Source organism: Salvelinus alpinus, chromosome 22, assembly GCF_045679555.1.
Source record: "Salvelinus alpinus chromosome 22, SLU_Salpinus.1, whole genome shotgun sequence".
Classification (NCBI taxonomy): Eukaryota; Metazoa; Chordata; class Actinopteri; order Salmoniformes; family Salmonidae; genus Salvelinus; species Salvelinus alpinus.
In genome coordinates, this window is record NC_092107.1 from 8,122,975 (window position 1) to 8,138,682 (window position 15,708).

The window sequence follows — 15,708 nt, forward strand, 5'->3', positions numbered from 1 at the left end:
AAGTCAATCTCTCCTCCACTTTGAGCCAGGAGAGACTGACATGCATATTATTAACATTAGCTCTCTGTGTATATCCAAGGGCCAGCCGTGCTGCCCTGTTCTGAGCCAATTGCAATTTTCCTAAGTCCTTTTTTTGTGGCACCTGACCACACGACTGAACAGTAGTCAAGGTGTGACAAAACTAGGGCCTGTAGGACCTGCCTTGTTGATAGTGTTGTTAAGAAGGCAGAGCAGTGCTTTATTATGGACATACTTCTCCCCATCTTAGCTACTATTGTATCAATATGTTTTGACCATGACAGTTTACAATCCAGGGTTACTCCAAGCAGTTTAGTCATCTCAATTTGCTCAATTTCCACATGATTTATTACAAGATTTAGTTGAGGTTTAGGGTTTAGTGAATGTTTTGTCCCAAATAAAATGCTTTAAGTTTTAGAAATATTTAGGGCTAACTTATTTCTTGCCACCCACTCTGAAACTAACTTTAACTCTTTGTTATTAAGTGTCATTTCAGTCACTGTGGTTTAGAAATTACAAGTTTAGTAAAAGTAGTAGTAGGCCTATACCAAATACACTGATTGAGAGATCATGCTGATTGAGAGATCTCAAAATAGTGTGTGGTATCTGTGGATTAGAATGATAAATATGTCCCAAAACAGTGCTTCCATAATGGTATGTCCCATACAGTTCAATTGGAATTGGCTCTGTAACATCCAATTTAGTTTTAGTTCCATGTTCAACATTCTAGAATCAACATAAGTGTTTTTCTCTGGGACACAACATTATTTTGATAAAACTGGAGAACTTTGCAATTTAGACAACTTGGTATTGCCCTGGAAATATTAATTAAGTGTTCAGCAAATGGACCTGCAGGTATGTTGGTCTATACACTATGAAGCTCACTATAATGCACAACATAGTTGTTTTATGTTGAAAACAACATATTTGATGGTATATATATCTTACTTTCGCTAATTATAACAGTCATAGCTAACGTTAACGACTAACGTTAACTTACTGTTGTAATGTTACAAGCTATGTGCTTGTAGCCTATTCTGAATGTCCATTCACATTGTTAACGTTAATGTATCAATTGATATAGATATGCAGTGTAATTTAGTATATCGTATGTTGTCCTTGTGTGTAATATTGTAATTATAAAAGATTGTGAAGTTAAATAACACTTTTGACATTTGACATTGGCAGTTGGTGCCTAGCGACATTTATGATTGTTACCATAGTGATTACTATTGAAAGTTTCAGGGTCCAAAAGGCATTAAAACATAACTTGATATGTATTACTGATGGGCACCGATATGGAAGAAGTCTATATATCAGTATAGAACTAGCAACTATTTAGGTCTAACGCTTGACCAGAATGGACTCATTGACAGATCATAACGTTAATCAATCATGAGACTATAGAATAACTTTCATGCCCACTATTTGTAGAATTTATTGATGATAATAATCGGAGATACAGTGTGGTGGTCTGAACTACCACAGCGCAACCTAGTGAGGGTTTAATAGAATAATAACCTATTTCGCAAGACCAATGAGTGAGCAATAAGGGGAATTCCCCACCCTTCTACGCCAGAGCGAGGCTGTGCCTCTACCACCGGCATTCCCAGTATGCACCGCGGACAGACCAGCAAAAAATAGTCCGGTAACTGAAAGGCCTGAGAAAAAAAGAACTTGAAAGGAGTAGCTGCTAGCTAATTAATTTCTAACGGTGTTAAAACATAGCTAAAATTGCTAATATGGCTGACAACGAGAAACTAGACAACCAGCGGCTGAAGAATTTCAAGAACAAGGGTCGCGATTTGGAGGTAAAGTATTCTGATTCCGTCGAGGGGTCCTTTTTCGTATGCGCTATTTTGTGGCTTGGGGCTGCGCTGTGTGACGTCGTTTGTAATTTTCAGGATCTGGAACTTTGCACCCAGCCCAAACCAGGCCTTATCTGATCGTCAAATGGATCAAGTAATTTCTATCAATCCATCCGACTTTCTGAACCTGAATAAAAGTAACCATTAACACGTGAAACGTCCCATGCTAACCGAACTATCAATGACTTCCAGTTTCATCTAAGCTAGCTAACTAACGTTACAGGCCGTGATAGCTAGATTTGCTATTTGACTGTCATCTGAAATGTAGTTAGGTACCTGTGTCAGAGAGCCCACCCAGTTTGGTGTTGAGGTTTGGAATTGACATACCTAACCACATCTTTTCGGGGGATAATTTGATTAAACGAGATTCGTATCCCTTTCAAACAACGGCGCTAGTCAGCCATCTCAGTGGGTTGGATTAGTTAACGTTAGCTAGCCAGCTATAGTACCACCCCTCCCCGACTAACGTTGTACTTTGCTAGTTAACTAATTTATACGCAATTATCAGATGGTATACATCGTTAGTTATATCAAAGTAGCCAGTAAAATGTTGAAACTAGTGGGTACCGTTGGCCAACTTGGCTAGATAACTAATGACCTCAAAAAATTACGCAGTAAGAACCTCAACTATACTAGCTAACGTTAGCTGGTCAGCTAAGTTAGCCACAATACTGAGTTTGTCATAACATAAAGTTCAAAGTGTCAAATGTAATGGGAAATGTTTACCCGTACTCGTTAGCAGCGTCCTTAACTACAAATCTTTAACTATTGTAATGGAGCAAGTCTCGAACCCTCAACCTTCTAGCCGAAGTCCAGCGCGCTATCGACTGTGCCACAAATGCATGCTTAAGCGGCAGAGTCGAAATCCGCGTTTATAAACCCAGGGTCGTTACACTATATCTAGTTAGCCAGTACCCGTTGACGGTAGCTAGGTTAGTACCTAACCTGCTAGCGTAGCTCATCAAAACAACGGCGGAATTTAGCTGGTCAGGGCCCCTTTACAGTCCTTGGCAGACCCATAACGTAAGTTATAACCATTGTGAGGTAGATGGATGGATAGGCAACAAGTGTAGAGTTTAACATTAGCTTTACATTATACTAACCAGTGTTTTCCCAAGTTTTGGAACATAACATCGGGAGTCAGTGTATTGGTTGTACTCCCTTAGTTGTAAATCGTTCTGCTGGGTGGCGACAGAAAATCAGTTTCCTGTCAACAAATGCATATGTATAATCTCTAGGAACTCTATTTATCAGATATTGTGATATGTTACCCTCGCTATCAAATAAAAATCTTAATCTAACTTTTGACCGAACTGCACAATATTCATGCTGTGTACTGTGGTAGGAAGTCTCGTGTGTGTGGTCTAATGGCAGCCCACTGTCTCACTAAACAGTAATATGGTGCTGTTCAGACAAAAGTTGGATTCAGACGTTTATTTGATAGCAGGGACACATTTCACTTTTACATCTGGTATGTAGAGTTCCTAGAGATTATACACATGCATTTGTTGACAGGGAATGATTTTTTTTTTGTGAAGCAGGCTATATTGTGGTAGGGTTATTTTACACTCTGGGAGTCCAACCAATACTGACTCCTGATGTGTCCCAAAGCTAGTTTGCACCACATCTGTAAAAGTTTGGGGGAGGAGGGCACCACACCAACACCCAAGGCTTCTTCAACTTAGCTACATTTTCAGTTCAAACTAGTGGAAGCAACATGATTATAGGCAAGGGAAACGGATGATAGAGGAACACCTATACTAGCTAGGCCTATGTGTTATGGTGTTTCAGCTAGATGGTCAGGAAGTCATGTTGTCTTTGTATCCGGTTTAACAAGAAGTGCCTGCCTCTTTTTAATGAAGTAATATGGCTAATTAACGGCATGGGCATTGTTTGCAGCGGGAACAAGCATATTGCTTGAATAACAACTAATGTGCATAACTAGGCTAAATCACACCAAGACATGATAGAAGTGCTGAACTGTCTCCCATTTCACTGTGGAGGGGGAATATAAGAATTTTCTAAGAAGGAAATGGGTAGTGCCCTTCTAGACCGAAGGAAGAATTTAACTTAATCCTATCATGACAAATGGCTAATGGCCAGTATGTTATGACAGCAAATTACTTAATGAGGCCTTATCAAAAATGTCATGTCTGTCAATCAGGTGCTTGAAAATGGTCCCTTGTATTACCACCCAATATTAACATGAACCATAACATACCCAACACCAGCCCTGGAGCAGTTGAGATCTGTGGTAAGTCAGTCTATGTAAATTGTGTCAGTGTCCTAGTGTGAGCTGGTGATTTCAGGCATTGGTATGGCAGGCTGCTTCTATCACTGTGCCATCCATGGCTGTGGGTGGAAATGAATGAACAATCAGACTCTGAACAGCTCTAGGCATTAGTACACCGGATGCCGTCATCTCATCATATTGGGAGGATAAACATCTGATTTATGTTTTGGGCTTGGTTTGTGGAAGTATCAACAAACAATCAGGCACACTGTGTATATTTGGACTAGGCTAATGTATGCGTTTCCTCCTCTATAGACGATGAGAAGACAGAGGACTGAGGTGGTGGTGGAACTCCGCAAGGTAATCATTCACTTTCTTTCCTTTAATCTGTCAGACAAGATACAAATGCATTTCAATCGGGTTATCGAATATGAGTTTAAAGGGATACTTCGGGATTTTGGCACCTACTTCCCAAGAGTCCGATGAACTTGTGGATACCATTTTTATGTCTGTCTCCTGTCTGAACGTAGTTTTACGAGCCAATGCTAACTAGTGTTAGCGCAATGACTGGAAGTCTATGGGTATCTGCTAGCATCCCGAAGTATCCGTTTAAAATTCCTGTTTAATAGTTGAGCCTGTTGCCATGCTGATACATGTATGTTAAGACAGCTGTCTTGCCCTGCTCTATGCAGAACAAAAGGGACGAGCACCTTCTGAAGAGGAGAAACGTGCCCCACGAGGACATCTGTGAGGATTCTGATGCCGACGGAGACTTCAGATCGGTATGTGGCTCTGTTCAAATACTTTGAAAAAGCATCTTTCTGTCCTTCCTTGAAGTAATGACTGATGGGGATTGAGATCTACAGTAAGACTGAGTTCCTAGAAGTGTTAGCTAAAAGATATCCACATGCAGTCCAAATCAAATGGGAGGGGACCTCTTGCTGTTGCAGTAAAAAAATTAACAAAATAGGATGAATATCGACTGTATAGTTTTTTTCTCATTTTTTGGTACCGATTTGTGACAAAGTTTTATCCCTGTTGCCGTTCCTCGGGGACTGGTTAGTGTCTCCATACATTCTGACTTATTTTTCCCGGTCAGGACTGCCTCTTAAGGCCTGACTAATTACCCTGATGTGTGGCCACAGTGCGAACAAACGCATGACAATACCTCTGGCCATGTTTGACATTGGCAAAATAAAATTGTTCCCTAACCAAGTACTTACTTTTATCTTGCAGCAAAACACCTCTCTTGAAGCAATAGTACAAGTAAGTGCATCTCACTTCCATGTTTGAAAAATGTCTTAGGCACAGATTTCCTTCCCATTTATGTGATCCCCTGTGTGCTGTTGTGTTGCAGAATGCCACCAGTGATAACCAGGGAGTTCAGCTGAGTGCCGTGCAGGCTGCAAGGTAGGAACTCTCTCCTCCTACACCCGGCTCTGCTGGTTGCCATGGTGATTCACACTCAAACATGGTTCCAAAAACCATCTCTATAATGTTGTGCAGTTAATTGTTTCATGGTTTCCGGCGAGCATGCTGACTTAGTTCTGTGTCATTGTCACTGGTTTTGTGTAATCGTTGTGCGATTGTATTGCTATGTCGTGTCTGTACTCAACAGCACCGGTGTTGCGCAACAGCTCAATGTCTACATTTCACATTCCTTTATTTTGTGTCTGTGTGTTTTGAGTATCTTAAGTGCAATCGTGTGAAATAATAACCTTTTCTCCCTGCAGGAAGCTGTTGTCTAGTGACCGTAACCCTCCCATAGATGACCTGATCAAGTCTGGCATTCTCCCCATCCTGGTGCACTGTCTGGACAGAGATGATAAGTAAGCAGGGCTTTACTTTGTTCTAGATATTCTGTCTTACACAACAGTGGTTGTGACCTAAGCACTGCTGCAGTGAATGTAAGCTAAGCATCACTGCCCTGAGAACAGATCTTTTCAGATGATGATGATGAAAGATCAGGATTTTCCCAAATCAGATGTGAGGATTGTCATAACCCTTGTATTACCATAACAACCCTTTCCATTTCTTGTTTCATCACTCTTTGTTTCTTTATCCCTCCCCTCTCTTCCTCTCTCTACCCTTTTTTCTTTCTACCTCATCTTACTCCTGCCTCCAGTCCATCTTTACAGTTTGAAGCTGCCTGGGCTTTGACCAACATTGCCTCAGGAACCTCAGAGCAGACCCAGGCAGTGGTCCAGTCCAGTAAGTACCAGCTCACAACCTCGGCGCTACCACTGTCAGCACTCTCTGGGGGCTAGGTGGGATTTTCGATCGGCATGCCTACCAAGTCTTGGATTTGTTGTTTATGTTACCCTGAGAAGTAGATTATTTATGGTCTTTGTTGATTGAGTTAGCTATTGAATATTGAGAGTACTTCCTCTCCTGCAGATGCTGTGCCACTGTTCCTGAGGCTGCTGCAGTCTCCTCACCAGAATGTGTGTGAACAGGCGGTCTGGGCCCTGGGCAACATCATAGGTGAGTCTGGATCCTTCACTATGTGTCTGGGACACATTTTTAGGAATGGCTCAGGGATTCTCTGATGTTTGTCTCGAGGCATTATCGGTGAGTGTTTGTGAAACCGTCTGTTCGTAGGTGACGGCCCCCAGTGCAGGGACTATGTGATCAGTCTTGGCGTGGTGAAGCCCCTGCTGTCCTTCATCAGCCCCTCTATCCCCATCACCTTCCTCCGTAACGTCACCTGGGTCATGGTCAACCTCTGCCGCCACAAGGACCCACCGCCACCCATGGAGACCATCCAGGAGGTAAGAGAGGGAGTGTGTGTGCCACCTGAGTTATGGTCAATCTGTCCTGGCAAAATGACCTGAGGACACTATCCAGGAGTTACTGGCTCTGTTAGTTTGTCTCTGAATCTCTGTCTGTCAGTGTGTTGTTGAATCTGAGCATTATTTACAGTAGTGTACAGTGTGTGTGTGTCCCTGGGGTATATGTATCCATCTGTCTGTCCTCCTAGCTCCTGCTGTACATTCCTGTTTCCTGCCAATGTCACTCTACCCTCATGTGAGAGATGGAGGAATTGATCAGTAGTTGGCTGGTTGTCAGTGGGATGAATGGAGGGAGAGAGCAGGATTAGTCAGTACCCAGCAGGTGTGCTTCTAAGCTGGGGAAATGAGCGCTGATTTAGTGCTCAGAGCGGCATGTCTGTGGAAGAGGCACCACTGCTGAATAATACTGGACCATGTCTCTAAACTGCCATAAGCCCCTTAGAAAAAAGGCGTGGGAAATTAGGATCCTTAACGCTAAGAAGAATCCCTAATTGAAAACAATCGCAGTGCAGTTATCACAAAACATATTATTTTCAGTGTTATAGCCTAACTAGATGATGGGCTATAAAGGCTCTCCCCTTCGACAGACCTCCTCCCTCCGCTGACCTCACTCAAGCCATGAACTTGCTCAACCTTCAGTCTCTTGTCCGTCGATCAACTCATGATGATTAATTGTTGTTTTTAAATTGCTTGTTTTGTTGTTGCTTTAAATCCGTTTGAGATTTCTGTATGTACTGGATCACGCTATAAAAGTTTAATACATTTAAGTTGTGTAATTTGAAGGTAGACTCTGATATGAAGTAGATGCAGAAAGTAAACAGCATAGTGGGTGAATTTTAGCTCAAGGCTCAACTTCTCCGCTGTTTTGGTTCCCTAGCTACCACCCTGTGAATGGCGTGAAGTGAACCCACGCAGATACTGTGTGTGACTGTCAGAGAGCGAAGTGTTCCATCTCAATATCCTAACCTATTCAGTGATGATTGGCCCTGCTTTACTGAAGTTGCGAGACATGGCAAGCCCCAAATATTGTGAGATACAGCTTGCTGATAGATGGGTCTAGTGCATGGTTCTGACTCTGTCTGCCTGGTGGCTGACCTGCCTATACTGTGCCCCTCCCCTTTCTCTCCATCCCTCGCTAGCTCTTGTTTGTGTTCTCGGAAGTACAGCAACTAATAAGTCTCCGCCGTTCCAAAAATACTGAATCTTAGGAGTCGATTTCCTAGTGGAATCTAATCTTGACACTCGGAAATGGGAGTCAACGTGCAAGGAGTTGAATCAATTATTTTGGAGTTGACTCGCCACCACTACGTCGTCATCGTTAACAGTTGGGAAAATGTCAGAGAAAGGCAAGCAACAGCAGTTAGTTGAAGTCGGAAGTTTACATGCACTTAGGTTGGAGTCATTAAAACTTGTTTTTCAACCACTCCACAAATTTCTTGTTAACAAACTATAGTTTTGGCAAGTCGGTTAGGACATCTACTTTGTGCATGACACAAGTTATTTTTCCAACAACTGTTTACAGACAGATTTATTTCACTTATAATTCACTGTATCACAATTCCAGTGGGTCAGAAGTTTACATACACTAAGTTGACTGTGCCTTTAAGCAGCTTGGAAAATTCCAGAAAATGATGTCATGGCTTTAGAAGCTTCTGATAGGCTAATTTACATAATTTGAGTCAATTGAAGGTGTACCTGTGGATGTATTTCAAGACCTACCTTCAAACTCAGTGCCTCTTTGCTTGACATGGTAAAATCAAAAGAAATCAGCCCAAAAATTGTAGACCTCCACAAGTATGGTTCATCCTTGGGAGCAATTTCCAAACGCCTGAAGGTACCATGTTCATCTGTACAAACAATAGTAAGCAAGTATAAACACCATTGGACCATGCAGCCGTCATACCGCTCAGGAAGGAGACATGTTCTGTCTCCTAGAGATGAACATACTTTGGTGCGAAAGTGCAAATTAATCCCAGAACAACAGCAAAGGACCTTGTGAAGATGCTGGAGGAAACGGGTACAAACGTATCTATATCCAAAGTAAAACGAGTCCTATATCGACATAACCTGAAAGGCCGCTCAGCAAGGAAGAAGCCACTGCTCCAAAACCGCCATAAAAAAGCCAGACTACGGTTTGCAACTGCACATGGGGACAAAGATCATACTTTTTGGAGAAATGTGCTCTGGTCCGATGAAATAGAACTGTTTGTCCATAATGACCATCGTTATGTTTGGTGGGAAAAGGGTGAGTCTTGCAAGCCGAAGAACACCATCCCAACTGTGAAGCACGGGGGTGGCAGCATCATGTTGTGGGAGTGCTTTGCTGCAGGAGGACTTCACAAAATAGATGGCATCATGAGGATGTAAAATTATGTGGATATATTGAAGCAACATCTCAAGACATCAGTCAGGAAGTCAAAGCTTGGTTGCAAATGGGTCTTCCAAATAGACAGTGATCCCAACCATACTTCCAAAGTTGTGGCAAAATGGCTTAAGGACAACAAAGTCAAGGTATTGGAGTGGCCATCACAAAGCCCTGACCTCAATCCTAAAGAATATTTGTGGGCAGAACTGAAAAAGCGTGTGCGAGCAAGGAGGCCTACAAACCTGACTTGGTTATACCAGCTCTGTCAGGAGGAATGGGCCAAAATTCACCCAACTTATTGTGGGAAGCTTGTGGAAGGCTACTCAAAACAACATTTGACCCAAGTGAAACAATTTAAAGGCAATGCTACCAAATACTAATTGAGGGTATGTAAACTTCTGACCCACTGGGAATGTGATGAAAGAAATAAGTTGAAATAAATCACTCTACTATTATTCTGACATTTCACATTCTTAAAATGAAGTGGTGATCCTAACTGACCTAAGATGGGGAATGTTTACTAGGATTAAATGTCAGGAATTGGGAAACTGAGTTTAAATGTATTTGGCTACGGTGTGTGTAAACTTCCAACTTTGACAAGTTAAATGAGAAGTGAAGGCCAACTTTCTAAGAGGTACAGTAATGGTAGTACATGTGCAATGCTAACCATCTGAAGGGGATGCTCTGAAAACCGTTGCTGGCAGCAGCACAGCCGCATTGTGAATTCATATGGGATTTTATGAATATTATTGTTAACAGAACCCCCCCCCCCCAAAAGGCTGTTTTCAAAATTGTCCAGTTGTCACATCCATAGTGGGAATATCCTATTCCTGTCATTTTGTTGGCATCTCCCTCATTGACTATCTTGCTCTCTCCCTCCTTTTTTTCTCTCTCTCAGATTCTTCCAGCTCTCTGTGTGCTGATCCACCACACGGATGTTAATGTGAGTATTCCTGATTCCATGATGGTATCTAGAAAGAGACAACCCGAATAGTAAAAGTTGACATTGATAATATTGATTAAAAAAAATCTCCATTTAATAGCCACAAGCAGATATTGATATGATCCATGTGTTGATGAATGAGTGAATATTTTGTTTTTGGGACCTTTGACCCCTGTAGATCCTGGTGGACACGGTGTGGGCTCTGTCCTACCTGACGGACGCTGGCAACGAGCAGATTCAGATGGTCATCGACTCGGGCATCGTGCCCAACCTGGTGCCCCTGCTTAGCCACCAGGAGGTCAAAGTCCAGGTACGGAGACACAGGTGCTAGTGGGCCACAGATCTAGGATCAGCTTAGCCTCCCCAAATCCCATCATTAACCACACAACTGTCCGTAGATCAGCATCTAGGAGCAGCTTCATCCTACTCAGTGGGGCTCAGGAAGACCGATGCACACCAAATGGAATGGTTGCTTTTGTAAGGACTGAGCCTTTGCCCTACCATAGCTGTTTTTACAGATGTGATGGAATCAGATTGGTGTATAAGCAATATGGAGGTGGCTTCTCTATGCTCATTAGAAGGATATATTACATCATATTACTTACCCCTATCAGTTTCCTTCAGGTCTGCAAACACTGACGGGTGTGTGGCTAGGGGTGGTCAAGTACTTGGAGACCTGTGCACTGTGGTGGCAAGAAAGTTATGTTTGGGGGGGGGGGGGGCAAGTGTTAGGAAAGGAGCTCTTGTCCTGAGCTGCGGTGTTTTCACTGGAGACGGATTCCTGTCTGGCCTGTTTGGGGGGGGGGGTGTAAGCCAGTTACTATGGTGCAGTAGGTAAGTTGACCCTAGGTGATACTGCTCAGGACTTGAATGGGTCTTACTCCTGGCCCTGATCCCCAGTCTGGTGCTTACTGTGCTGATATTCATACTCAAGTCATTCTTTGGGTGGTGGTTGCATTTATTGGTTGGTTTGCTTACTTTAGTTAGTTGCATGAATGTTCATTGATGCTTGGAGTTGTTTGTATTGACTGCTATGTGGAACTCGACTGTGTTTCTCTAGACGGCTGCTCTGCGGGCAGTGGGCAACATAGTGACTGGAACAGATGAACAGACCCAGGTGGTGCTCAACTGTGACGCCCTGGGACACTTCCCCTCTCTCCTCACACACCCCAAGGAGAAGATCAACAAGGTAACACACACTGTAAAACATGCACTGCTTCACCATGCCACAGCACAGCAGGTGTGTCAGTGGGACTGATCATGCTAGACGTGGTGATAGAGACATGGTGCTAGTGTGAATGCTATATGAATCACAGTGATTAGGTTAGTTAGGTACTCACATCATGGAAGACCTGGATCAAAAAGCTGATGGAAATTGCAGTTTTAAGTCGATTTTGGGGTGTTCTGGGATAGTGGGTAGAGTATGAGATGTGAGTGTGTGTGTGTAGTATTTCTGGGTGGAGGATAGTGGGCGTTGAAGACCCATGGGTCTCTGCTGATATCGGAGTGCATCTGAGGCCTGTCACTCAGAGGTCCCTCCCTCAGTGACTGAGCCAATGATTAGGGCCTCACGACCGCCGCTGCCCCGCCTCCAGGACCCCGTCTCGACCAGGGGCCTCAGCTCTGAGCAGTCCCCTGGAGTCTGATCTAGCTCAGTCCACACTCCTTTGAATTCCACATGGGAACTAATCACCATGTCTGCAGTCATGCACACACTGACTGCTTATTCAGTCTCTGTAAGCCCTGCCTCTATCACACAACACTTGAAGGAGTAATCAGACCGAGTACTGCTGTTCTCCCATCCTGCAGGAGGCAGTGTGGTTCCTGTCCAACATCACAGCAGGCAACCAGCAGCAGGTGCAGGCCGTCATCGATGCCAACCTGGTACCCATGATCATCCACCTTCTGGACAAGGTCTGTTTCACCACTTTCACGGCTTCATTCATCAGTGCTTTCTGTCACACAAAATGAAGCAGTAATGAGAATCTCATGTTGGTGAAATATTAATACAAATGTTTTTGCAGGGAGACTTTGGAACACAGAAAGAAGCAGCCTGGGCCATCAGCAACCTGACAATTAGCGGGAGGAAGGACCAGGTGAGCTCAACTGAGGCCTACCTGCTTTACCACATACACCTCACCTGACATCCATCCATACACTCGAATTGCCACTTTGTAAAAATGTTTTTTGTAAACCCTAAAGCTGACCCTTCTCCTTCGGTCCTGTAGGTGGCGTACCTGATCCAGCAGCAGGTGATCCCTCCATTCTGTAACCTGCTGACAGTGAAGGATGCTCAGGTGGTGCAGGTGGTCCTGGACGGACTCAGCAACATCCTCAAGATGGCCGACGACGAGGCCGAGACCATCGCCAACCTCATCGAGGAGTGTGGAGGTGAGCGCCCAGCCCACTGTTACTTCTCAAACATAATTGTTCCTACCTACAGTTTATGTTGAAGTATAGTGTTTGTATCTCAGTGGCTGTGTAGATTTGACTTGAACCATCTATCTCTTTCCTGCCCCTCAGGTCTGGAGAAGGTGGAGCAGCTCCAGAATCATGAGAACGAAGACATCTATAAACTGGCGTATGAAATTATTGATCAGTTCTTCTCATCTGATGATGTAAGTCAGTTCACTAATATGGTCATGTCTTGGTTGGGGAAGGTACTGCATACTACATTGTGGGGAATGTCTTATTGGTATAGATTAACTTATTGTCTGATGTTCAGATTGATGAAGACTCCAGCCTGGTTCCGGAGGCGATCCAGGGGGGAACGTACGGCTTCAATTCCTCCACCAACGTGCCAACAGAGGGGTTCCAGTTCTAGAAGGCATCTCGGGAGTCTGGAGTTTTGTTCGCGATGCAGCACTCTGTTCAACATAAAACAAATTAGGAGAAAAAGAGAGCGAAAGAGTGTGAGAGAAATTAGATCCATTGTGCTTGGCTCGTGGGATCCGTGGCTGCATCTTATCTGAGAAAATGTTTGGATTTCATTTGGCATTCCGGGGGAACCAGCCCAAATGAAGTTTGAGATGGCGAGTGGGTGCGAGTGAGTGAGTGGCTACATGTTGCAAAAAAACAAACATCTACATCGAATGCGTTGAGACATGCCAAGTAACTTCCATGTTATTGGAGATGTCGACTAAAACGGAAAACTACTACAATGACAACAAATGCGGTGTCAGCCCGGGGAGAACCAAATACATCAAAATCAAGAAATTGAGGCAACAAATCCCAAAAACACAAAAGGAAAACCAACAAAGCAAGCATAAGATGAACCATATGACAATTCTGCGGTCCTCCGACCGGAGGGGGCGCCACCTGTGCGCCCATCCCCCAATCGGCCACGCCATCAGACGTGTGTGTGAATGGACCCATTGTGTATGAATGTCTGGACTCAGTGCTGAGGAGCCAGGTTCATCTCCTCCAACCAGAGGCCCTCGATGGGGCGTCTCCCCCCCTCCCCCCGCGGCGGTGGGCAGGGCCAGAGTCCAGCTGCGCGTGTGCGAGAGAATGGACGAGTGGCGTGTGTGCGTGTCTGGAGAGTGCAAGAAGACTGGATGTGAACGCATGCAGAGAGAAAAAAATACATAAGAGGAACAAAACCGAGAAGCGCAAACGAAGGAAAATACAAGAAGGAATTCTGCCTTCCTAAAGAGGCAGATAAAAATCCCTGAAAGGAAGAACTTTGGAAATGAAAAAAAAAAAAAATTCATCATAAGGGTTTTGATTGTTAAGTTAGTATTAATTAACACTGGACTTTGCTTTTGGCAGGTGGAGCAGTGGGTGGCTTTTCTTTTTGCATCCAGTGTACATTTCCCCCCCCCCTGCTTTTACTTTCATTGCTTATGGTGATAAGGATCATATTCCACCTTCCCACAATAACCATACCTTTGCACCAGATATGGGTTTGATGCTGTGAAATTCTGACATGACTATTGTCAACCAAATGACTTATATACTCCCCTAGCATGATTTAATGTTTTTTCTTTCTCTTGAAACAAAAATCACTGCTTTGCAGTATTGTTGCCATAGCTTTGAGCTTTGACTTATCATAAGGGGGAATGAAAAATGGCAGTTTTTATGTAACATCAATTCATAACCTTTGCATGTACTAAACTATAGCACAGTTAATTAAAACTTTTTTTCGTTTCTTTAGGCTGTGTACACAGTGATTTTAATTTTTTTGTAAACTGTGCTCTTTTAAATGTTACATGTCTCCCTCTCCCCTACTGACCTACATTTCTGATTTGAAGATGAATCTGAACAGTTTTGCACATGTACTGCAGAGTGAGAGGTCTGAAGTCGTTTAAAAAGGTGTGGTTAGACTCTCAAATCATACCTGCTAACACCAACAATATGCATCATCCAACCACAATCTTTGTTTTATATTCAGTTGTAGCCATGATCAACTCATGTTGAGCCATTTTAGTGAATTTGAGAAATATTTTTTTTAGGGGGGGGCAATAATTGTTCTGCCTCTGATGTTGAGGCACCCCTGAGTTGGGGAAAAGTAAGTATCGGGGATTGGACCCCCTAGCCTCGACAAGGTTCTCAATGATACATGTTGAGCCTTATTCCTTCATCTAAAACTCATGAACAAGTTAAGTTTGCAGTACCTCCCAACCCCTTGCTCCTTCCCCCTCTTTTCCATTTAGGTGCACAATCTTCCCCTTCTGTTGAACATAGGTTGTTTTTTAGCAGCAGCAGCATTCCTTGTTAGCAAAGATGTGGTTTCAACAAAAAATGGAATGGAAGAAGTTGGTTATCCTGTTGAGTTGGATCTACAGGCTAGGTTGTCTTCAAGAAAATAAATAGTGAAACCTACAGGTATGGTCTGTCATTTTGTGTTGTTGCCTTGGAGGTTTCGTTTAGGATCAGATCTGGCATTTGCAGCATTTCAATATCTTTGTCAAAAATAACATCCTTGATGCAGTGCTATGGTGAAAGAAGTTAAGCATTAGTGTATATATTTTACTACATGTACATCTCATCTACCCAGACCCGCATGCTCACACCTCCATCCCTAAGGCCTGCATTATTTTGCCACTTGCCCATAAATTGTATCAATTAGTTTCTCGGTCGCTCATGCTATTCAAAATAAAAGATTAGATTTTTCCATTGTGTTAATGAAGGCGGATTGATTTCTAAGTTTTTAGTGTACGTTTTTTCAAGATTAGTATCATCAAGCCATTGGGTATTTCACCTTTTGGTTACTTTAACAGTGCACTTTATTTAAAGTTTCTTAGAGGCAGGCACATGATTGGAAATAGGCTGTTGTAATTCACATGCACACTGAGATACTATAGTCAGGGACCAAACCGGGGACGGAACGGGATAGAGGTCGACCGATTATAATCTTAACGCTGATACCGATTGATCGGCCGATTTTTAAAATGTATTTGTAATGACAATTACAACAATACTGAATGAACACTTAACAAAATAAATGTAGCCTCATAAATGAAACATGTTCAATTTGGTTTAAATAA

The 15,708-nt window shown here is 43.2% G+C and overlaps 1 protein-coding gene across 1 annotated transcript; it reads left to right on the forward strand.

Annotated features, from left to right (window-relative positions):
• The first annotated feature begins 1,561 nt into the window (after positions 1 to 1,561).
• Positions 1,562 to 15,043, forward strand: kpna4 (karyopherin alpha 4 (importin alpha 3)). The gene is made up of 17 exons (XM_071358865.1): positions 1,562 to 1,829; positions 4,435 to 4,479; positions 4,812 to 4,901; positions 5,356 to 5,385; positions 5,477 to 5,529; positions 5,853 to 5,948; positions 6,245 to 6,330; positions 6,517 to 6,603; positions 6,721 to 6,890; positions 10,175 to 10,219; positions 10,398 to 10,529; positions 11,280 to 11,408; positions 12,029 to 12,133; positions 12,244 to 12,315; positions 12,448 to 12,610; positions 12,743 to 12,837; positions 12,945 to 15,043. Exons 1-17 carry the CDS (start codon positions 1,761 to 1,763, stop codon positions 13,041 to 13,043), a joined length of 1,566 nt encoding a protein of 521 aa, XP_071214966.1. The 5' UTR covers positions 1,562 to 1,760; the 3' UTR covers positions 13,044 to 15,043.
• The last annotated feature ends 665 nt before the right edge of the window (positions 15,044 to 15,708 follow it).

Coding starts and splice junctions, on each gene's coding strand:
- kpna4 (XM_071358865.1), top strand. CDS start 1,761: ATGGCTGACAACGAGAAACTAGACAACCAGCGGCTGAAGAATTTCAAG. Junction 10,220..10,397: donor TCCACCACACGGATGTTAAT/GTGAGTATTCCT, acceptor TGACCCCTGTAG/ATCCTGGTGGACACGGTGTG. Junction 12,134..12,243: donor TCATCCACCTTCTGGACAAG/GTCTGTTTCACC, acceptor ATGTTTTTGCAG/GGAGACTTTGGAACACAGAA.